General features: G+C 46.7%; 2 protein-coding genes across 3 annotated transcripts in view; one reads left to right on the forward strand and one right to left on the reverse strand.

Moving 5' to 3' along the window:
• FUT10 (fucosyltransferase 10) overlaps window positions 1–17,534 on the reverse strand; it is a 45,618-nt gene extending 28,084 nt beyond the window's left edge. Inside the window, exons 1-3 of one of the 2 annotated variants that reach the window (XM_019517124.1) lie at window positions 17,366–17,534; window positions 11,222–11,521; window positions 4,637–4,931 (exon numbers count right to left, since the gene is read on the reverse strand). In XM_019517124.1, the coding sequence (XP_019372669.1) occupies window positions 4,637–4,931; window positions 11,222–11,302 (376 nt within the window). In that variant the 5' untranslated portion in view covers window positions 11,303–11,521; window positions 17,366–17,534. The remainder of the gene's footprint in view (window positions 1–4,636; window positions 4,932–11,221; window positions 11,522–17,365) is intronic. The other variant, XM_019517125.1, reaches the window with a different exon arrangement.
• A 6,453-nt stretch (window positions 17,535–23,987) lies between these two features.
• LOC109297398 (protein farnesyltransferase/geranylgeranyltransferase type-1 subunit alpha-like) overlaps window positions 23,988–24,390 on the forward strand; it is a 14,899-nt gene continuing 14,496 nt past the window's right edge. Inside the window, exon 1 of the mRNA XM_019517126.1 lies at window positions 23,988–24,229. Coding sequence (XP_019372671.1) covers window positions 24,003–24,229 — 227 coding nt within the window. The 5' untranslated portion in view covers window positions 23,988–24,002. The remainder of the gene's footprint in view (window positions 24,230–24,390) is intronic.

Here is a 24,390-nt window from a genome sequence, read left to right on the forward strand (position 1 = left end):
AGGGCTTCTGGGGGCTCGTGGCAGAGCCCCCCACACAGTGGGAGGCAGTGGGGATTGCTCCCCGCGGGGCAGCACCCAGTGAGTTGGGGCTTTTTGTGTGTTTTTTTTTTAAAGGGCCGGGAGCTGCGGCTGGTGGGGCAGCCATGGGGGGTGGGGGGGCGCTGGGACAGTAGGCAGGGGTCAGGAGGCTTGTGGCAGAGCCCCCCGTGTGGCATGGGCAGCAGGGATCGCCCCCTGCCTGGCAGCAGCTGGTGAATGGGGGCTTTTTTTTTCAAAGAGCCAGGAGCTGGGGTGGGCAGAGCAGCCATTGAGAGTGGGCGGGGGGTGGGGACTGTGTGATTCAGAGATTCGGCTGATTCGGCAGAAGCCCCAAGTCTCTGAATCAGATTCAGCCAAATCATTTTGGGACAGTGATTCGAAGCACTGAATCAAATCACTGTCCCCCGAATCGGCCAAATCCAAATCCGAAGTGAATAGTAGCCATTTCACACAGGCCTACTGGACACTAGCCTGACTTAATATTGGCTTTAGTAGCTAAGCACCCATATATAACAAGAGGTCCATATCAGTGTCTGTCACCTTGAGAACTTTATGATTTGTTTTCTGAATATATATAGGAAGCAGGATCTCTCTCTAAATGTTATTCTAATGTTTTAAAAGATACTACACAGAAATCAGCCAAATTATAGGACTAAAATCCACCAGAGAGAGCAATGCTTCACCTTCAGACAAAATCCTGAACTCTGAGGGGAGTGGGATTCTTTTGTGACACTTTTAAAGAAGAGAGGATACAAGTCACCAATTCCTTTGTCTTTAATGTTACCACAAGGATTTTCACCTTTGGAGTGTAGACAACCCACCTTAAAAAACAAGAGCAGCCAGCAAAGCAATTCCATAGGAACATGCTCTCTCTTTTTTTCCCCTTAATATTCTTTCTTTTTAAAAAAAGACTAGACATCTCCTGGATTTTGCCTGTAACTGGTTTCTCGAGGGTACACTTTTTTCAACATTCGATAGCACAGAAGGCCAAGCAGCCAGATTTTTACCCACAAGAGAAAAGCAAACCTTACAGGAATGTAAACTGCACACTCAAGGAGCAGGCTGCCCTTATGAGAAGTCTACCTAGTACATATATAGTTATGCTAATACTCTACTGTATGCATTCCCACATTATCTTGTTATATTATATTTAAAAACATAGCAGCACTATAATAATAATTTGCTTTTAAAATAATCTATGAGTCTGGGTTCTGCTTTTATTGGCATCTATGAATCGTTCACTACCATTTTAAAAATTAACATTTTGGGAACTTGCCTTACAGAAAGATTTCAAAATGTGCATGGACATCATCATCATCATCAAAAAATGGTACTTAAAGGGTCCTTCTGCTAATGCAGAAATTCTGTGGAAAATGTAGCAAATTAAGCATTTCCACAAGCTTGGTAAAAATTAACATTTGTCTTTTAGTAATAGCCGGGCTTCACAAATAACAGTGCAATACAATAAAAATCTTGTATTTTTACAGTCCAAAAATACAAGATTTTATAGGCCACATACAATGTATGCCTTGGTTTTCTTTTTCTTAAATTTAGGTCAGTCTTTCATTCCTTTTGCTATTCTTTCTTCCTATTCATGCTTGGCTACTATCCTACCAATAAGCTAAACTGGCCTACTTACACTCTGGAATGTGGTAGTATTTGGAACTCACAAAATGGAAAAAACAAGAAATATGCAATTCAGTGTTAAATGCTGCTTATTATATAAAAGGCATTTGTTTCCCATGTTTTCCATTCACATACACCCAAAGATAATTAAGCAAGGTATGGGACTGTGGAATCATTTTTCAGATACAATAACTGAGAGGAGCCTATCAACCAGGGGATAAAAACTTGTTCTACTTTATTAAAAATAAGTTCTTTGAAAAGCAGTGATATAAAATAATACCACTCTTATACCAAGACAAGTGCAGCTATACCTGTTCAGGCTGGTGACAATTGTTATTGCTGCTCTTTTCGTACTATTTCTGCAGAGATAGCACAGCTCAGGAGTGAGGTGGAATCTACGCTTCATTTATCATCCATAGAATTGTTTGCTATAGCAGCATCAGCTCCACTCTGGTGGCAGCAGCACTGGCTGGGCTCCCTGTGAGCTGACTTTGGTGACCCATTCATTCCTCCCCACCCCCGAAACATACATATTGGGTACAAGGCTGAGCCTGCTCAGACACAAGGTCCCTGGGGCAGGGGGGCACCATTCTGCACTCCCGTTTATCCCCAGACACACTGCTAGGTGCAATGCAGCTCTGCCCAGCTCCTATGGCCAGGAAAGGAGAGTGCAGGGTTGCCCCTGCCATGACAAAGATTCCCAGGGTATGTCCACACGAGCACACACGTGCACTTTGTGGTGCCTCAAAGGCTTTTGAGGTGCCACAAAATACTCCCTGCATATATGATTTGGTTCCCCACACTGCAAATATGCAGCACATAGCCAAACTCAGATACCAGGAAATCCTGGTATAAAAAACAAAAAGCATGATGAAAAAAGCAGGGTGGCACACATGGCAGCAGCATGTACCACCTGAAACTGGAGCCTGACCAGCCAGAGCCACGCTCCAGCTGCCAGCCAGGCTCCTTGCACCCAAGATTACTGCTGCTGCAGCCCCAGAAGTACCCCAAGATCCCAGGTAAGGCTGCTGGGGCCAGTCAAGGTGCTGGCCCCAAACTCCCCTATCCCACCTGGGGAAATCTGCCCCATGCCAGAGCATGCATGCAGGGGCATTTCATAGGGACTACTAGTAGCAGCACAAATATGTGCCATTGCTATTTGTCCCCTGGGAAATCCATGTGCATGCTCATCTGGACATGCCTCTGGCGGGGGCGATTCTGGTGCCCCTTCATAGGGGCCCCTGGGCCTAATGCCCCACTCACTCTGCCCTAGATTAATAGATTTCAAAGACATTAGGGCTAAAAGGGACCTCACAAGATCACTGGATCCATCTTCCTACCCAAGGGGCAGGAAGTCAGCTGGGGTCAGATGACCCCAGCAAGATAAGCATCCAAACACAACTTGAACATGTCCAGAGTAGGTGCTTGCACCATTTCTGGGGGGAGTCTATTCCAGACTCTGGACACTCAGACAGTAAAGAAGTTTTTCCTTATGTCCAGTCTAAAATGGTCTTCCAGCAGTTTCTAACCATTGGACCTTGTCTTCCCTTTGGGTTCCCTGATGAACAGACGTTCTCCCAGGTCCTGATGTACACCCCTGATATATTTACAGGCTGCCACCAAGTCCCCCTGAGCCTACACTTTTCCAAGCTGAAGAGTCCCATGCCTCTCAGCCTCACCTCATAAGGCCTGCTCACTTGACCTCCAATCATGTGTGTGGTTCTCCTCTGGACTCTCTTGAGCTTCTCCACATCCTTTTTAAAGTATGGAGCCCAGAACTGGATGCAGTACTCCAGTTGATGATGATATCTTGGGTCTTGCTTGAGATGCATCGGTAGATGCAAACCAGGGTTTTGTTTCATCGGCTGCAGCATCGCATTGGTGGCTCATATGCATCTTGTGGTCAATCATGACCCCCAAGTCTTTTTCGGACATAGTGCTAGTGAGTGAAGCATTGCCAAGCCTATAGGTATACTGTAGGTTCTTTCTCCCAAGGTGGAGCACCTTGCATTTCTCTGTATTGAAGGTCATCAGGTTTTTGTCTGTCCACTTTGCAAGCCTGTCTAAGTCAGCTACTGTTGAGCCTGTCTAGATATGCTACTGTTGCCCCAAAAGGCAACGCAATCTAATCAGCTACCAGTAAGAGCACAGTTTTAAGGCAGAGCTGTCCAACTGGCATCCCCCAGGCTACATGCAACCCATTGGATCCCACCTGGCTGCCACGCCCCTTCCCCACACCCAGCTGCTTCTGCCCCAGTGGCTGGGAAGGGGCTGGGGTGCCCAAGCTGCTCACATGGCAAAAAAGGGTGCCAGGGTGCCCATGTTGCTGATGGGTGAAGTGTACAACTACAGCAGGGGGGTGGAAGGGTGCTGCATGTGCAGCAAGGGTGAGCCAAGCTGTCTGTGATATGTACATGGCAGTGGGGGACACAGGACAACCCATGTGGTAGGGGAGAGTTAGGTGGTCATCTGTCTGCTCACACAGTGTGTGACCCTCGGCTCTGTGGCCCATGCAGCGTATGGCCCTGCAGCATGTGACCCCTAGCTGTTCAGAAGCTGGACAGCCCTGATTTTAAGGTAAAGGGTTTTTACAAATATCACAGAGGCCATGCACAGCCTTTATCCCAGGTAGTGATGCAAGGAAATGATAGAGACTAGCTTGACATGCAGATCTTGAGCTGGCTTTTTCAGGGCAGGCAGTTGGCAAATTATCATTTGTCTTGTACAGAGAGCGCATGTGAGCTGGAAACCATCAAAAGGCACAACTAATTTCACACTGCTTTTCCAAAAGAAAGCCAAGTTTCAGAGTTGAGTTATGCCTTATGTGTGATCACAGACTTCTGCTGAGGATATGTACTACCAGATAGATCATCAAAATTTTGCCATGGAGGTTTACAGCAATCTATGAGAGAGAAATGGGGAATAGGATGCCGGGTAGAAATCAGTCATTTAAAATGAACCAGCTCCTTACCATAGAACAGAAATGCTCTTGTCATGTGATTATGCTGGTAGGTCCTGTTGATGGTAAAGAAGCAAAGATCCTTTCCACACTCCCCTAGTCTCCCTGTCTCTCCAGTCAGAGGGGACCACCAGAGCAGGATAGGATATTGGTCTACAGCCATGGCTGTCTTCACATCACTAAAGAGTTCCTGTTTCTTCAAGAACTGATAAGCTTGTTTCTTCTCTTCTTCCAGTTTTAATGGGCCATCTTGCAAGCTGGAGAGAATTATTTCTTTCCTTTCCGATTTGCCCAATTCAACTACCACCTGTGAAAAAAACACATACACATACAGCCTAAGCTCCATTATCAGAGATGTACAGTTTTGCCTATGAAATACTAATTAAAACGTATTAACCTTGTGTAAGGTTTCTGTCAGTGAAGTGTTGCCAGCTCTTAAAACAGTTGACAGCAGCTGCTTAGTAATAGTAAGCAACACTGCACAGCTGCCTCAGCTTAGGCATCAACTTGAACTGTTATGGGAATACAGATATACAAAGGGTAAATGACTCAGGTTGAAATACAGCCAGGGCACCAATAGCTTCAAATGTATTTTCAGACTGCTAAAGAAAGACAGAATAGAAGACAGACAGCCTATTTTTCTAAATGAGTCCTACTGGTTACAGGAGGGATCTTTTAAAAATGATGTCTGCATACATGAAAAAAGTTAACAGATCAGTTAGAATTGCCAGGGGATGGTACTCAGCCTCATCCCTGGGGTATGCTGGACATATAAACCTTGATGTATATGACCTCTTGTACACTGCTCTTAACATCTCCAATGCGAGAAGTTATGTTAATCAGAGTTGGAGCTAGAACGCTCTGCACACAGCTCTAGCAAGAATGTTTATGGTAGCACAAGTTGCAAGCAAACAGCCCCTTATCATGCTCTAACTATGAAAAATGTTGACATGACTAAAGATAGTCACAGTTTGTGATGCTTTATAAAAGGGAAAGTCCGTTTGCTTATTGTGCACCACAGGAACTCCCTGCAGGAGATTCCCACAGGGTGCATATCTGGTTGCCACACTCCAGCTCAGGGCACGTGTCTGCAAGCAAGAGAACCCCCATGGGGGTTCATCCACTTGGAAACGCACACCCTGGGTTGGGAAACAGCACCCAGGGCCGTTGTCCCACAGGCTCAAGCTCCCAAAGCCCTTAGGGCAGTAGGGAGCTAACCCTTTGGGACAACAGCCGTAGGCAATGTCTGTAGACACCAATGAAATGGATCAGTTGTACCAAGGCATCCTGGTACACTGAAAACTGCTCCAAATTACAACACCTGTTTATACCCCAAGAGCCAAGTGGGGTGGCTGTGAAGGAGAATATGTGAAAGGCTTGGGTGGCTTACATTGTGCTGATCAATGCCATTTTTTAGTATTCATTTCCCAACAGCCTCATACACTTTCATGTGCACTGTGAAATAAAATGCTGTCATTTTAACGTTGTAAACTGCACTGTTTGACTCTGTGACTCACTGAAGAGTGGGATATTCTATATAAGAAGCTATACAAAACTCAGATGTGTTACAGGATGCAAGAACAATCTCTTGTTGGCAGGGAAAAGGGCTGGAAGGTTTAACTGTTGTTTTTCCATTTGGGTTTGTTTGTTTTCAATAACTATTGTCTATGATTATACAATTCAACTTCTGGACAGGTCTGAACCTACTTAGCTGAGGAGTTCTGTTGAGATGACAGCCTTTGAAGAAGGTAACCACAGCCACAATGGACTTAAATTAACTAATTGTTGCTATCTATTAAATAAGGGCTGATCCAGCAGCAGATGCCTCCGTGCTGATTCAGCTGCACTCACTGCCACAATATGGGAATGAGCTAAAGCAGAGGTTTCCAATTCACCTGGCCTTGCAGGCTAGATCCAAACCACAAGACTTCTTGACCCACCTTCACCAGTGAGGTGACAGCTTATTGGCACAGCTACCAGAACCACTATGTTAGTGCAGGTCTGGAACCCAGGAGATGAATGCTATACAGGTTTCCCTTGATTTATGCTGTACATGTGTTCCTGGAGAATGGTGCATAAATCGAATTCCCATAAAGTGATCCCACTTTACAATGTAACAAATAGGGATAGGTTCCCAGGGAGGTGAGGGAGGGAGAGAGGGAGTGAGGGAGTGAGGCTGGGACTAGGGAAGGGGCAGGGGAGAGGTGCCGCTCCCAGGGCTGCACAAGACAGCAAAGCAGAGGCAACAGAGAGGCACTTAACCCCAGCACCAGCTAGCTGCAGTGGCCCCAGGAGCAGCCAGCACCAGTTGCCTGCAGCCACTGGGCTGCACCATGCTCTGCCTGTCTCCACTCACCTCTGCTCCTGGGCTGTACCGTGCCCTGGTGCAGGCAACTGGTGTCAGCTGTTCCTGGGGCTGCTCTAGCATGGGCTGGGGTGAGTGCGGACAAGCGGAGCCCTAGGCGGCACGGGGCATGGCACTCACCCCATCCTATACTGGAGCAGCCCCAGGAACAGCCGACACCAGCTGCCTGCACCACGGCACGGCGCAACCCAGGAACTGGGGTGAACCCAGGTGTGGGGGGACAGGCGGAGCATGGTGCATCCCAGCAGCTGCAGGCAGCTGGCATTGGCCGCTCCCGGGGCCACTGCAGCCAGGGCTGGGGTGAGTGGGGCCACGGCTCTTTCCCCTCCCCACACAGACTTACCTGTTTCAGCGGGGGGTGTCTATGCTGATTTCATAAGAGTGAATTTACCTCGCATATAACAAATTATAGGTCTAAATATGCTCATCACATAAGAGCGAATTCGCATATAAAGAACCCGCATAAATCAAAGGAAACCTGTATTGCCACTCTGCCCCCTTTTCTCCAGCTGCTAATTTTAGTCACCAGTCGTAAAGAAAGGATATTGGTGGGGGTGGAGGCAAGCAACAGCAGTGTTTAACTCCTGGCTTCCGGAGCCAGGCCGACCAGCCCTGTGAGCTGCAGCTGAACCACTTGCCAGTTGGACACCCCTGAACTAAGGCATGGCTCAGACTTTAGAGATGGAGGGACAAGAGAACAATTTTGGTCAAAGTAGGATACCCTAGAGAAAATGAAGCCTAACCTCTAATGGGAAGGAGAAGCAGCTGCGCCCAAAGTACCAGCTGAGGAGGAAGAAGACCACTTAAGATATGTCTACATGGCCAGCACTACTGACAAGTTCACACACACACGCAACTTGCTCCTGCTCAGCACAAGCCAAGCCCTGGAAATGAGGCAATGCAGTCACCTTAGAGCAGACCTGAGAGTGTACCCAAAAGCATGTCCAGTACAGAGAGCCTGAGAGATGTTGGGTGCATGTGTAGAGCCAAACTAAGATGCCTATATTACCTCATTTGGAGACTCAGTGTGTGGACTAGGAGGACTTGCCTTATAGTGGTGTCCCTGCAGCTAGCACAGAGGTGATGTAGACATATTCCTCCTGAGTCTCTATTCCCACTCACTGCAGCTTCTGGGTTTTTCTTGGTGGTCAGCCTGCCTGACCTACCTCACCGATGAGACAGAACAGACTACAATTTAACACAGAATGGTGGCAGGTACACGTAGCCAGGGGGTGGGAGTTTTGTGACTTTATACTAGGACTGAACTAGATATAGCTGCTATCCCTCGATACGAGGATAATGTCTGCTGGTGGGGGGATTAGTAGAGGGCTGAGGAATCCAAATCTGTGCTTTACAAGTTTTTTCCACAGATATGACAAGTGGTGCCTTGGGTAGGGCACAATTGTTGACCACAGTGTTGTACATTTTCCTTCCTCTCTGCCATTTTTCGGCTTCCTGAGCAAGACTGTTCTCTTCAAAGTGGGCTGTAGCTTGATGTATGGTGCAGTGCCATTGAGACCTGTTAGCAACCAGCACTTCCCAGTTTGTATGGTTGATGCCACCCTTCTTAAGGGATGCTTTAAGGGTGTCCTTGTAGTGCTTCCTCTGTCCTTTGTGGGTCCTCTTACCATGATTAAGTTGAGAGAAGAGGACTTACTTCAGGAGACGAGTGTCAGCCATCTGCACACAGGGCCCAGCCCAGTGAAGGTTGTGTTTCATGATCCTTGCCTCAATGCTGATTATGTTACTTGCAGAGAGGATGCTGACATTGGTGCAATGGTCTTTCCATCTAATGTGAAGGATCTTACTGAGACAATATTGATGGAACCATTCCAGGCGCCTAAGATGGTTTTGATATGTCTCCCACGTCTCATACCCATAGAAAAGCATGGGAGTAACTACTGCATTGTAGACCAGGATCTTAGTTTCCATCTGCAGATTTCAGTCAGCAAAGACATGGCAAAACAGCTTTCCAAAGGATATGCTGGCATAGCGAATCCTATGGTTGATTTCTACATCAAGACTGACTGACTGGGATAGGTGACTATCAAGGTATGGAAGACAAGGTTCTTTGGGTAGATGTGATATCTTTTATTAGGCCAACTGAGTAGTTGGAAAAATGTTCTTGGCAAGTTTTCAGGTGCAGTCACCCTTCTTCAGGCATGGGGAGTCTCTGCTGTTCTGAAACTCCAAGAAATGAGAGAAGCTAAAAGTGTGGCAGGATGCCAGTGAAAATGTAAATAGGTAGAATTAGAAAGACAGAAGGTGAAGCAGAAAGGTAAAGCAAAGGGAGCAGGGGGAAGGGGAAGAGAACAGGGGACAAGAATAAAAAAGGCTGAAGGGAGACATTACAGTGATAGAATACAAGGTAGAAAGGAGTCTGTCAGTGAAAAAGAAAATAGTTGGAGATCAGGAAAACAGGATTGAGAGAAGTTCAAAGTGTGAGAGGATGCAGTGAAAATATAAACAGGTAAAAAGGAAAAACTACAGGTAAAGCAGGAGAGAGAGGGGGAAGAAATCAGGGGAAAAGAAAGGCCAAAGGGAAATATTACAGAGGAAATAATACATGGTAAGAAAGAGGCTATCAATGAAGAAGGATATAGCAGGAAATCAGGGAGACAAAGGGCAGAAAAGTGGGGGATGGGGGGGAAGAAAAGGTGGGGAAAAAGAAGAATGTAAGAGGTCAGGTCAGGCAGGCACCTGGTGAATCATATGTCAAGCAGATTGTAATGTGTCATAAAATCAATGTCTATACTGAGTCCATGGTTTTACAAAACATCTTCCGTAGATGAGCCTATGAATTTCACTTAGTAAATCTACTGAATACAAAAAATCATTACTGTCTTTCTAATTTCTACCTATTCACATATTCACTGACAAGGTATGGGAAATGCTCAACGTTTTCCAAGGGTTCTCCACCAATGGTAATGAGGTGATGCTGAAAGAGATGGGAGACCATGTTCTTGAGAGCTCTATCACAACTCTTTTAACCGCACAATGAGACTTGTCCAGATTCTGCAGCTTGTCACTGAGGGTATTTGGTTTCCCCATGCTTCTGAGTTTGCTTTGCTGGTTACAACAGAGACAAGGAAGGATTTTATTTTTACAATATTTATCCTCAGAAGCACCGGGTAGAGGCTGCCACCATGGCTGAAGATTTTGAGTGGGGTGTACTGATGCTCCTGCTGGGAATTTTTAAAAAAATGCAAAGGTTCCTAGCTAGAGAGTCTTGCTCTTCTGCTCAGAGTCAGATCATTTGCCACAGTTGGGATCAGAGAGGAATATTACCCCATTGGCAGACTGGTATGGACTGTGGGGGTTTTGCCTTCCTGTATAACAGACGGTATGCTCTTCTTCCTTGGATCTCTTCAGCTTATTTTAACAACTAGTTATTGTCCTTGGCCGGTCACTAATAGTACCCTCATCCCCCTGCTTTACCTGTGGTAAGTTAAGGTGTTTTTGATATTTTCAGGCATTCTGCCTGATAGTTGTGTAAGAGGATTGTTTGTGAACCTTTAAGAACAGATTAGATAAGCACGTCTCTGATGGTTAGATAAGGATGATCCTGCCTTGAGCAGGGGGTTGAACTAGGTGGCCTCATGTGGTCCCTTCTGGCCCTACTTTTCTATAAGTCTATGAAAGTGTTAAAACTGCCTCAAAACATCATTGGTCTGGAATGCTACTGGGTTTGTTTCTTCTTTCCTCTTTTTAATAATGATACAATATGGCTTACAGGTATTCATTTATTTTACCTATTGCCTCTAGCCCTGTACTCTCAGTGAAGTACACAATAGGCTTGTCTATGCATACATTAATGCACCTTTGATATTTCACATTTAGTACCTCTAATATGAGGTACTACACAAATGTGCAGTAGCCAACACTACTGTACAGTAGCAAAGGCGCACGGTCTTTTTGTGACACAATGCACAGTGGACTAACTCTACTGCACATTACCACATTAGCACAGCTTTTGATGTGACATGCTAACACACAATAGAATTAGTTTACTGAGCATTAAGCATCTTGTGTAGACACGCCCAATCAGGAGACTTTCTTTATGCAGGTTTGCCTTAATATACTGCTTATTAATGAAAATATTCCATGCCTTAAGCAACCGCTTTGTCCTGCTTCAATCAAGTAACATTTTGAGCAGTCACACATGTCCCTTATCTCCTCCTCCCTTCCCAAACCATAATTCTTCATTTACCCAAACTGAGTACAAAAGGTACCTGGAGTGTCACAAGAAGGAAAAAGCAGGTCACGATGCAAAAGCAAGATGCCCAAAGTTTCTTCCTCCTGATCCTAATCATGCTGTACCGTGAGGCATGCAGAGTAGCCAGCAACAGTTAAGGCTTGGTCCTAGGCATACCAGTTTGTTCCACATGTTCCATCATGCCTCCTGCACTTTCCACTCTGTTCTTCTCCCCTGCCACCACTGCTGAGAATGCGACACAATCAAGGACTGTGGTTTTCTGTGGACACCAGACCAGCATTTTGAGCCAGACATGTCTTAGCACTGGATGAAGCAGCTAAATCAAACATGGAGGTAAGAGAGAGACATTAGAAACCTGTATATTATGGACAAAAGTGCAACTACAATTGTTGATAAGTGGGCCCTGAAGGTGACATCTTCACTATGTTTCAGATAGTGGTTGTGAATAAGCCTACCGTCTAATAAAACAGACTAGACTGATTCTCCAGTGTCTTGAACTTTATGCAGTTATCTGTCCTTGTGCAAAAAACCTATAGTAGGTCACTGTCTGTCAGTATGTGGAGAATTCTGGCTGATGGTTGCTGTAACAGCATGAACAGCTAGTGCTTGACACAGCTACCCAACCCCTATGAGCCTGAGAAATAATACCAGAACAAGAATGCCTACATACTACTGAAACAACATTATGACTGGGGATTCGGGTTTTTTGTTTCCCACGGAAAAATGGAGTAAACAGTGGATTTTACCTTTTGTCAGAGGCAAACGCAGATTTCTCATTTTACAAGAAAAACCCACAGATTTTGCTATTTTGCAATGAGCTCCCTGCAGGCTGGTGGAGTTCCAGCCTGCAGAGAGCTGGGAGGGAGCAGGAGGAGGGCGGTCAGGCACGGGGTGCCACGTGCATGGACATGCATGTGGCCCCAGGCAGCCTGCAGAGCAGCTCCACCAGGTAAGTGAGGAAGAGAGGGGGATTGAGGCCCCTGTAGGGAGGGAGGGACGGAGGGAGCTGGGCAGGGGCTTGGGGCCTGGGGCCACAATGCACGGCTGCAGGGCCCCAGCAGGGAGCAGGAGGATGGTGCTGTGGGTGGTTCATCCAAGGGAAGGTTGGGCTGGCTCCCCACTGCTTCATGCACTCCCAGGGAGCAGGGGGGACCTGTGCATGGGTCAGGGGCAGGCTGCAAGCATGGGCTACCACCCTGCTTCCCTCCCATCAGGCATGACCCGGCATGGCTGGGGATAGTGGGGCCACATAGACATCTTCTCATTTCTGCAAACTCTCCCCCTCCCCTCGCTGCCCTGGCAATGTGCCCCCTGCACATGCCACTGCTTTGAGGGGCCACAGCCCCACGCGCAAGAGGCATGTCACCAGGGCACTGTGGGGTGAGCAGTGGTGAGCTTTTCTGCACGACTCTGGTGCTCCCTCCTGTGCTGGGTGGCGCCCGCTGGGCTGCAGAGGCGCCAGAGAAGGGAAGCAGGGTGGCAGGTAACAGTGGGCCTGCACAGAAAAGCTGCTTGCTGCTGCTCACTCCTCACTGCTTCCTTCCCCGCAGGGCCTCCGTGGCCCGGAGGGCACCACCTGGTGCAGCAGGGAGCACCAGAGCCACACAGAGAAGCTGTTCACCCCTCACTGCCCTGGTGACACACCTCCTGTGTGTGGGACTGTGCCCCTCAAAGCAGTGGCACGTGCAGGAGGCACATTGCCAAGGCAGTGGTGGGGAGCTCGTAGCGGCATGGAGATCCCCCTGCGACCCCACTGTCCCCAGCCATGCTGGGTCTTGCCCGCTGGACTGTGGAGGCCCCAGGGAAGGGAAGCAAGGTGGGAGCTTGAGCCCACAGACTGCGCTTTGCCTATGTAGAGATCTGGGGGGCACGGGTCCCCCCTGCCCCCTGGGAATGCATGTGGCAGCAGGAGCCACCCTTCCCGAGCCCGCAGCAGGCAGCAGGGGGGAGCGGGGACAGGGAGCTGTGGATCCAAGTCTGTAGCCGTGGCAGCTGGGGGCCTTCTCCTGTAGGGCTGGGGGAGCAGGAACTGTGCATGGGGGACAAGGGGCACCAACAAGGCTGTGGGAGCTGTGGGGGGGGGAGGGAGTGAGAGGCACCAGCAGGGCCAGGGGCCTGTTTTAGGGGAGTGAGGGGCACCAGTATGGCTGGGGGGCTCCTGTGGGGGAGTGAGGGGCACAAGCAGGGCTGGGGGGCTGTTGTGGGGGGAGTGAGAGGCACAAGCAGGGCCAGGGGGTTGTGGGGGGTAGTGAGGAGTACCAGCAGGGTTGGTGGGGTGCTGTGGGGAGCCTTTAATTTTAATTATGGATTTGGGGGGGGGTTATAAGAGAATTTGAGATTTTTTACCAGGGAAAACCAGGATCCCTAGTTATGACTGGTTACTTGTGTCATAAAAAGCCCCAAGTGATAGGGGAGGAAGGGAGTATCAACAATTAGAGGAGACTAATGCACCTCCTAACTTGGTCTAATTAGTGTCTAGCTGTGAGGCCCTCCCCTAACTATTTGCCTGCAAACCTAGCACCATAAGCTTCTCCTGTAACCTGTCCCTGCACAGCAGAGAGGTAGAACATGCGCATTCTACTTTGGCAGTGTTTTATATGCCCTGCACAGTGACCACACAAGACACAAGGGTCAGACCTGGCAGTGGTACCTGCCAGAGAGACTTGCGTTTTGAAACTCAGGGCCAGATTCACTGCTTTGTCCAAGCTGCTTTGTCCTGAGCTGACACACTGGTGAGTCTGTCGCAGAATGGGTCAGTCATGCCAGGTATATGTTGAAAGTACCTACTCAAAATAAAAGGGTTAAAGCTCCTCCAAGGCCCCTCAGACTATGGCAGGCCAGTCTCTGGAGGCAACAGTGCACAAAGAAATAATGAGCCTAGCATTACTTCCAAGCCACCTCTGATGCCCTAGCCTAGTGACCAATTCACACATTACTGTGCTTTCTTGCATATAAAATACCCCCAGATTTAACACACACCCTATTTTTGGAAGGCCTCAAGAAGGATAAAAGATCTTATGCTGGAGTACAGGTAAGTACCTGAAGTCTGGGGTCTCTGGGGCTGAGGCCACACAACAAGGCCTGATCCAGCATGTTGGCACTGGGGCTGCATGGCAGATACGACCCCACATGCTGGCTTCAGAGCCATATGCCAAGTTCAGGACTGCATGATTGTTCTGGAGGCACACACTGAGTCCAACCTGGCACATGACTCCAGAGCTAATACATGGGATCAGACCCAGAATGCTGGGTCCAGGGCCACGTAGTGGGTTAAACCCTGTACCCGAGACCAACCCCTCGTGCTGGCCCAATTCAACATGCAGCTGGGGGGTCCCCCAGGTGAGGAAATTTGATGGACAGGGCAGCAGGGACTGGGGCACTGAGTGTTAGTGGCATTAACTGCCATTGCTCTGTGGCAATTAATGCTGCCATTGCTCCCCTCTCTCCCCACCACCACCATATTTCCAGACCCATAGGGAGCCCATTTTCACACATATAATACATACCTGAATTTTTCCCAGTTGGCTTTTGGGGGAAAAGGTGCAGGCTATTTGTGAAAAGCTACCATAAATGCAACAAAGAAATTCCCTTTTCTCTAAAATGTATTTTCTATGTCTCAGTCTGGTTCTTCTGTTGTAGTGGCCATCTTTCTCTCTCTCTCTCCCTCTCTCTCTCTCTCTCTCTCTCTCTTGCTTCATTTAATTCTGTCTGAGATCTTCTGTGTTCCCTAGTCTTTTCCTGTCCTGCTCCAAATCAATGTTCTATGTTGGCTGAGGAAGAAATAAAATTATCAAAGCAAATAATACAGGCATAACCCCATAACAAGTTTTTAGTGTTTGCTAAGAGGTAGCTACTCTACCTATTGCTTCTAGACAACCTCCTGTTGAGTTAAAGCAATAAAGTGATACAAAAAAGTCAATAACCAAGCTAACATACAGTATTCATAGTGACTAAGTACATAGAAAATCAAGAACATACACGTAGTGGCCAACTGTGAACATTTTCATTTATGTTACTTGCCCAGCAATACACAGGTACTCTCTAGAAGAGGTGGGGATACAATTTATGTCTGCAGGATGGCACTCCACTTTCTGAACCATGAAATGATCTATCCTTTCTCCCCCAGCAATTGTCCTGACTCATTCATTACATACTACCCAGCACCTGGGATCTACTACTATAGCAGAATATAGCAGAAAGCAAGGATCTGACACAGGCTCACTTCCTACACATCTTGACTTCCCAGAACACCATCCATTCTGTACAGTGAATGAGACAATGGTACTATGGGAAAAAATGTATGTGACCAAGTAATTAAGAACTATCACAATACACATGCACAAGACGCCCAGTAGCCTTTAACATGACCTGCTAACTCGTGTAACAGCCTAATTTTACCTAGTATTTTATCTCAAATTAGTTAAATCTTCATAATGATGTAATCCCACTGGCAGGTTGTAGGAAGTGAGTAAGCAGAGGAGTGTTTTGTACCTTATGCTAAGTTTAGGGCCAGATTTTCCAAAAGTTAAGCTCCCATAAATTAAGTGGTATTTTTAAAAGTGTTCAGTGCCTCAATCCTCTTGTTATTCTCCATGAACACTGCTGGGTGCTGAGGACATCTAAAAATCTGACACTTTAATGTTCTTCAAATAAAGGGAGACATGTTCTAAATATATTATGCTATAGTTTTTTTTAAAATGGGCCTAGATTTAGCAAAGCTTGCCAGTCCTGTTGCTTTTATGGGCATGGTTGATGGATTAAATGACTTTCTTAAAAACCCAGCTCCTATTGTTATGCAAATACATGCGGGTTTCAGATTTCATTTAAAAAACAAAACAAAACTCTGTTTCTAGTCCTCAGTGATGAGGAGAGAAACTTGAAAACTTGATGAATCTCTCCTGACAACTCAGAAACTAGAAGACAAAAAAGAACCCAAAGTGCACTTCAAAAAAAACCTCGTGTTTTTTAGTCAATCTCATGACTTTTTGAGGCCTGTCTCAGCATTTTCAATGTGATGAATTAGCTGCTAGATGCTCTGTACTTTATGTGCATCAAGGCTGCTCTGAAACACTGTAATTACAGCGCGTCACAGCAGACTTGATTAATCGAGCCTGTTGGAGCATGGTAATTACCACATTCTGGCACGTGGTAATTACCGTGGTCCAACATACTCCAGCGTCATGTGTAACAGCATCCCCATGCTGAAAAATGGCAGCGGGGGTGCTTTAATTAGAGCTCGTTCAATGAGTTTTACTTAAAGCGCCCCCGTTGCCATTTTTCAGAGCAGAGATGCTGATACATGTGACACTCCGGGCACTTCAATTAAAATGGCTCTTTAATTAAAGCACTCCCCTCCACCCTGCCGCCTCCCTAAGCATGTGTATAAATGCCCCAAATTTTTATTTAAGTACTTTTTGCCCAAGCATTTCATATCCTGCAGCCAAAGATTACATGTATAGCAGTCCAAATTCTATATTCCCTTACACAGTCTACATCTAAAATAACTCATCCAGAACAGAATTTAGTATGGCTTCTATAATACAATGAACATTTTCTTGTCCTTGCTTACTGACAAAACTAAGAATCTAATTATTAATTAATGAGGCTGAAGTTGTCTTTGTTTGGGAAAACATGCAGTATTGGCATGTTGAATTCTATCATCTGCATGATATCATGTGATTACATACTAATGCAGTGGTATTCTTGCTAATTTGCCGTACCCCAAGGTCGAAACTTTTGTGAAGTAGCAGTAAATAGTTATATCCTGGTAACAACTCTGAAAGCTGAGTTGACTGGGCACTGAACAGACCTTAGAATATCTGAGGCAGATTTCAGAAATTACTGCCTCTTTTTGTCCTATGGAATGCAGCAAGCTCATTAAAATGGCACTAATACATCTTTGAAACGTCATCTTGCAAATTACCAAAAACTGTGCTTCTCAGCTACAGACTGATTTTTTTTTTCGTTCCCAAAACTACATCAACTTAATCTGTTCCACAACAACAACCCAGGACTCAAGGTTTGCTATGCCTGTTCCTCATTTCAAACCTTTCAGACTAGCAGATGGCTCTGCATCTTTTTGAGCATCACTACATGCCAGGCTGTTACACAAACCAGGAAATCCTTCTGCAGTGTTTCCTTTAGTTTTTTTTAAACTTACCTCATGAAAATTGGTCCTGTTTCATGCCATTGTTTCTAAGCTGTTTTTTACTTTCAGTTTGTGCATCTACTTGGGATCAGGATAAAACCTGGATTGAAGGATATTTCAGAGCAAATGAAATGTGGCGAGAGTCCCCCTTGAGAGGAGCCAGTTCATGTTAATCCAGAATCCAGGGTTTTTGTAGTTCCATTAGGAAGGAGAGCAGCAGCCAAGATTCGGATATTTCCTAGATCCCGAATGTTCTGCAAAGGAAACTTAACAGACTATAATTACACTAATAGTGTCCCATCAATTTTTTAACTGATCTTCCAGGAAGTTCCAAACAAGGAAATCTCAGCAAAAATCTGTTCTCTGTGATGACTTTAATATTTTTTTTTGACAATGACACAGTTATGTTAGCCTGTGCTGGTTCCTCAGAGGACTTAGATTCACTGCGTTCTGCCAGAGGGTTGCCAGTTATAAAAAGAAATGCGTCACCAAAGTCGGGAATCTCTCAAGTGCCTTGTGAGCTCCAGGCTTTACAGACCATGCAAGGGCTGAAGTGCATATGCTCGGCAGTTTATGAAATCAGACGTGGTATGTGGCATTTTGAAATCAACTTGTTATGCTCAGGATTAAAAGACTGCATAGTCATCCTCTAGCAGCTGATCCTAGGCAAGGTATAAAAGAGCATCATTCTGCTCTGCTAGATCTGAGCACAGAAGTGCTGCAAGCAAAGCAGTAGGAAATAGGCACTCCTGTCTAAGAACACTTTGGAACTAGTTTCTTTTAAAATGTTTACGGTAAAAGATATGTTTAATTTTGAAAGCAAGTTACTGTGGCCTGACTCAACCCTTTTGGGAGTATGTCAGAAAATGTTATAGTTTATGCTTTGGACATCAAAGCAAGAAGTGGGCTGCCTAAGAGGAAAAAAATGACCCAAAAGATTTAAGAAATTGGTACCTTGTTCTGCAACTGATGGACCAGAAAGAGCCCAGGCTACTTGTGGTGTAAGAGGGGGGAAAAGAAATGGCATTACACATGGAGAAGGCATGAAAAGATTAGAAGGAGTAACACAGGCCCTGGGAGTGAAGGGCAGATTGAAAGTGTGTGGAGGAGGAATCAGTGGCTCTAAAATGATACATGCATTACATATGCATGATCTATATAATTTATATACATGTTGCATGTAGGCCAGGTAAGGTTTGGTTGCTCTGTCAGTACAGACAGGTTTCAGAGGAGGGAGTGAAAGAGGCTCCAGGTAAATGTGGCAGCGAAGGAGACAGAAGCATGTTTGAAGAGAATGTCAGGGGTGCAAAAGGGAACCTGAAGAGGGGGTGAAGAGAAATGGCATGTGGGAGATAGAGGCTGAAGGAACAAGGAATGAGACAGCAGAAAGGATTCATAGATTAGATGTTAGGGGCTGGAAGGAACCTCTTGAGATCATCAGGTCCAGCCCCCCTGAGCTTGGGCAGGAAAGACTGCTGGGGTCAAATCAGTGGCAATGTGTAGGGGGTGCACATGCATCCTTTGAGAGCACCAGTGCACCCCCTGACTAGCCACACTTGCTGCATAGGCAACAGGCGGGGGGGGCAGGTGGGAGCGCCAGTGGTCCCCCTGCAAGCACCGGCCTCAGTGATCAGCCACAGCGATCTGCCAGTCGGTGGGATCGGCCAAGAGGGACCCCTAATCAGCGAGATTGGCCGTGGTGGGGACCTCCCCCCTATTGCTGACTGGTCGCTGGGGGAACATGTGCTCCCCCGACTAAGGCAGCACCAGTCGCCCATGCAAAGTGCGCATCCAGACATTTACTGAAGATATCCAGAGTAGGTGACTGTACCACCTCTGGGGGGAGTCTATTCCAGACCCTGGACATTCAAGTTGTAAAGAAGTTTTTCCTTATGTCTAATCTAAAGCAGTCTCCTAGCAATTTATGACCTTTAGTCTTAGTCTTCCCCTGGAGAGCCCTGGTGAACAGATGTTCTCCCAGTGCCTGATATGCACCCCTTATATACTTAGAGGCTGCCACCAAGTCCCCTCTGAGTCTTCTCTTCTCCAGGCTGAACAGACCCACGTCTCTCAGCTTCTCATCATATGGCCTGCTCTCCGTACCTCTAACCATACGCGTAGCCCTTCTTTGAACCCTCTCAAGCCTCTCTACATACTTCCTGAAGCATGGTGCCCAGAACTGTATGCAGTACACCACTTCTTGCAGTATTCATTTCAGCCAGACTGTCACATGTAGCCAATACTGGCAGTGATATGGTGTCAAATCAGTTAATTATAGAGACTAGAGCAGTGCTTCTCAACCTTTTTAGACTCAAGACACCCCTTGGAAAATGCCAGTTTTTGGTTTTCACTCTTTTTTTTTTTACTTTGAAATAATAATAGGATAATTCTTCTGTTGCAAAGAATTCAGAAAGCCCACAACAGGTCAGAATGTTTTTAACACTGTGGATTCCTATTTGAAATCTTAGGGTTTATCTTATGAATCATGTTTGCATGCCTAACAGTGCTCATATTGCATGGCACCCTGCATCACCCTTGGAAGGATCTGAAGGCACCCTAGTTGAGAATCACTGGGCTAGAGACAAACCATAGATGCATTCCTTACCTCCCTTTGCCACCCAGTGGAATTCAGCTGCTACTGCAGCCTCTGATCTGAACTGTGTTCATATAATACAGGTTTCCGTCACTTTATGCAGGTTCTGTATGTACGAATTTGCTCTTATGCGATGACCCTTTTTATACCAAAAATTCATTCTACGCAAGGTAAATTCACTCTTATGTGATCTGTGTGGTGGAAGCCCACAGTCAGCTGGTTTGTGCGGTGCATTGTGGGAGTGATGTACACCAAAATACAGTCTCCTGTGTGGATCTGTCCTCCTCAGTCACTATCTGCGACACGTTTCTGTAGTTGCCATCCTCATTATGATAACATTCTCCACCACCCTGTGCTTGTGTGTACTGTCTGCTGTTGGTGAGTACCAAAACTGTCTTGTAAAAGTGGTAGAAATGGGTCTGGGGGTCAGTACAGTCGAGGTCTTGCAACGTATCCCTATCTGTTATATTGTAAAGTGGGTTCCCTTTATGCAAATTTGAGTTATGCGCTATTTTCCAGGAACACAGGTGCAGCATAAAGTGAGAAAAACCTGTATCCCTGGCTGGCAAAGGCTACATAAACACAAGTAAGGTAAGAGTTATATAAAATACATCTAAGCCAAAGTCAATGCCCAATTTAACCTTCCTCAGAATAACAGCCTCAAATTAATACAATTCACTGAGCCTAACAGGATTCTAAGTGAGTCCTTTAGCCTGTTGGCTTTTGCAGAAACCATTCCCTTATAGGCTCCTCAGCCATTCTTCAAAGCAAAGATTAGTCCAAACAATCCAAAATCCTTATCTTCTCCTGGATACTAGGAGGGGAAGCTGCTTTCTGCTCTGGCCCCAGGACACCAACCTGACTCCCACCCCCAACCTTGCAACAAACTATTCCCTTCATATCTTGATTACTTCTCTTGAAGCTTTTAAAACTCCCAGTGGGACATTCTCTTCTTACCCAGATGCCCACAGCAGGGCAACTGTTCCTCCCTAAAGGGAAAGTCTACCCTGTTACTGGGATAAAATTAGGAAAAGAAAAAATTACCTTGAACATCAGGAAAATATTGATGAAGTGGTGTATGAAACTGCAATCGTTTCTCTAAGCAGGTGATGAAATCGCTTTTGTTTCAGGCTTTTAGAAGTAGAGAACATAGTGGAGGATATAATCTGATAATAACAGACAGGACGGTCTAACATTGACTGGTATCAATAATACCCATTTAATGTTTCCTCTATCTTTCCCTTTATTTGGGCAATAATATTACACTCACCTTTTTCATATGAGCCATTTTTTGTCAGTGTATTTTTTATAACCCTAAGGATATAATAAGCCAGATCCTCAACTGGTGGAAGAACCATATCATTGGCAAACCCTCACGGTCAAGGATGATCACCCCCAGCAGTGAAGTAAAGGGTTGTAGATGAGTCCACTAATGGCTAAGAAGGCCTATCCTAGAACCACAGACTCTCTGGCAGATGCCACAGGTGGTGGTTAAAGGGAGGGCTGAACCACATATTTCTGTCTTGTTTCCTTTCCTTCTGTTTCTGTCATTTTTCTGCCTCCAAGGTGAGACAGTTTTCCTCAAAATAAGATGCACCTTTTCTCACAAGATGTCATCATGTAGCCCTGTCCCAAGCTAGTTTTTCCCAACTTGTGGTGTCAATGCCCCACTTCTTAATGTCTGCCATGAGGATGTCCTTGAAGCATTTCCTCTGGCCCCAACATGTCCTTTGCCCTTGGCTAGGTTGGGCTATATGGACTAGGTTGGGCCACGGCAGGGGGTCGGACTAGATGATCTGCTAAGGTCCCTTCCGACCCTAGAAACTATAAACTATGAGCTCATGCTTGTCCCATTTCTTCTAGCTTTAAATTTCCACTTACCTTTTCCATTAAATCAGCCCTCCAGAATTGGGGTGTGTACTGTATATTAATCAGGTAGGCTGACTTTCTGGCTGCGGTTGGAAACATCCTGGTTTGATTTGGCTCCACACTGTTGTTGCATGCTGTATGTGAGAAAAATGTTATTCACGTTATATTTCTCTGTACATGTTTAGTCTGAAAAATTTAAGACATTTCTTAAATTATTTTTATTCAGCTTGGTTTTCTACCTGTACAGTTATGTGTTTGGTTGAGTTTGGTGTTGTTGTTTTGTTTTGCTTTGGTATTTGTGCTTCTCTGCATGGTTTGATCCTGTTTTTGGTGATGGTGTCATATATTATGGAAATTTTTCTAAATTTTTTTATCACTCTTCCAGCCTATGTTGTTTTTTTCATTGCTATTTGTATTTTTTTTATCTTTCATTTTGTTTTGCTTGTGCATATATATTGGTTTTACTACTCTGCATTCTATAACCCTGCTTCCTTGGTTTAGCTATTTCTGATTACCTTCTTTCTCTTGCTATAAGTGCTTTTCTACACTTTCTTCTGTGACTATTCATAGTTCTATTGTCCAGAACAGATTTTCCTTACATTATTGGTGTGTTTTACTTGTTACAGTATTACAATAGGTCTTATGGTAGTACCTAGAAGTACCAACTGAGTTAAGCACTCAGTTGTTCCAGGTACTATATGAGTGCACAGCAGGAGATGATTCAGGTATCCAAGCATGTACAGTTTAAACAGACATACGGCAGGGGAGGGAACTATGCAGAGAGGTGAAGTGACTTACATACAAAAGGTTAGTAGCAGAGCCAGAAATAGACCTTGGAGGCCTGGCCCTTCTGATGTCAAAGTGAAGGAGCATGTTACAGTCACCTCACTTTGCACTGATAGAAGTGATTACACAGGCAAGGAGAATCAAGCCCCAGGTGTCCTGGCTCCCAGTCCAATGCCCTGTTCACTATACCACTTTTCAACCCTTGTATGGAGCAGAATTCAGCAACTTCTCATGACAACTCAAGTGTTTATCTTCCTTCCACAGGTTAAATTTAGGATAACACTTTGCACTTCTCTAGCACTTTCCACTGGGCGACTTCCATGTGCTTTACAAATGTTAAAGAATTAACCTTTCCCACCCTCCCATTGACAGAGCACAAACCCTCAACACCCAAACTATGCCTTGCAGTCATCCTCCCTCATCAGCAACCACCCCCCATGGCCCATCGCAGCATTCAAACCCACCCAGTGCCTGCCACCATCTGGATTACATTTCTGTCCACACAGAACTCCATCATAACCCAGCACATCATCCTAAACCCTGGCTTCATGTCTACCTACTCATCGCATCTCTGCTATATGCAGCCTGTAGAGGTTCAAGGCCACGGGCCTGGCACCCAGCCGCAGGCAGTCAGCAGATGTCCCTGGCAGGGGCTGATCCGGAGTGATGCAAGGCGTGGCTGCCCCACCCTTTCGGACTTCCAGGGGCATTTCAGATCTTCCAACCTCACCCTAGCAGGGAAGGGGGCGGCAACAGTGAGGAAGAGGAAGAGACAAGTGGAACTGAGGACAGTGACAGCAGCAGCAGGCCCTCCAGCAGGAGCTGGGCATGGATGACAGGTGAGCTAAGTATGTGACCTTGCCGGGTGGGGGTGAAAGGAAGAGGCTGCCTGGTCTGAGAGGCCAGAGTTTGTTTGCATGTGTAGCATGCGAAGCAAATATTGTAACTGGTCCGGGTGGCCAGTGGGCCTTTGTACACAGGTGCGTGGGCTGCACCAGTGCGGGGGAAGGTTTTCTTTGTGGGATAATGGGGTAACGTTTGTTAATGGGGTAAGGTTTTCTTTGTGGGGTGGTACTTGGTGTGTGGATAGATATTTCTACCACAAAAAAAAATGTCGGTGCCACAGCAGTCATCCACCTGGCCAGGCTCCGGGTAGTGAAAGAGACTGTAACAACTGTTCCCTGCCTTGGGAAACGTCTGCTCTGTGTAGCGGTGCCCCCATGACAGGGCCGGTACAATCACGTACTGTAAGGCGCTCCCGACGTGCCCGGCGCCAGGGCCGCACTGTCACTGCCGCTCTCCCCGTGGCGGAGGGGAGCACAGAGAAACACTAAAGGCCTCTCCACAGAGCAGAGGGGCGGCCAACCGCGGGGGCGACGCTCCAGCCCGGGCCCGTTCTCTATGGTGCAGAAGGCCCGGGTGCCGGAAGTGCCGTTCTTCCGGGCGGGGCCGGTGGCGGTGGCGATGGCGGCGGAGTCGGAGGGGCGGCCCCCCGCGCGGGACGGGGAAGGGGACGGGGATGGCGGCGGCGGCGACTCGGATGCGGACGCGGAGCTGGAGGGCGGGGCGCTGCCGGTGCCGCTGGAGTTGGAGTTGGAGCTGGAGCTGGGTGGCTACGTCCTGTACAGGTCGGTGCTGGCGCCCCGCGCGCGGGACTCGCGGCCGGGCCGAGCCGGGGCCACAGCTCGGCTACAGCAGTCCTTGGCGGCGACGCTCTGGCCGCGGTCTCGTCTCGGTGGTGCAGAGCGGCGATGGCGGCGGAGCCGGGGCTGGAGGCGCGGGGCGAGGG

The sequence above is a fragment of the Gavialis gangeticus genome, unplaced genomic scaffold (assembly GCF_001723915.1).
Source record: "Gavialis gangeticus isolate Ggan-Ray unplaced genomic scaffold, GavGan_comp1, whole genome shotgun sequence".
In the NCBI taxonomy this organism is placed as follows: domain Eukaryota; kingdom Metazoa; phylum Chordata; order Crocodylia; family Gavialidae; genus Gavialis; species Gavialis gangeticus.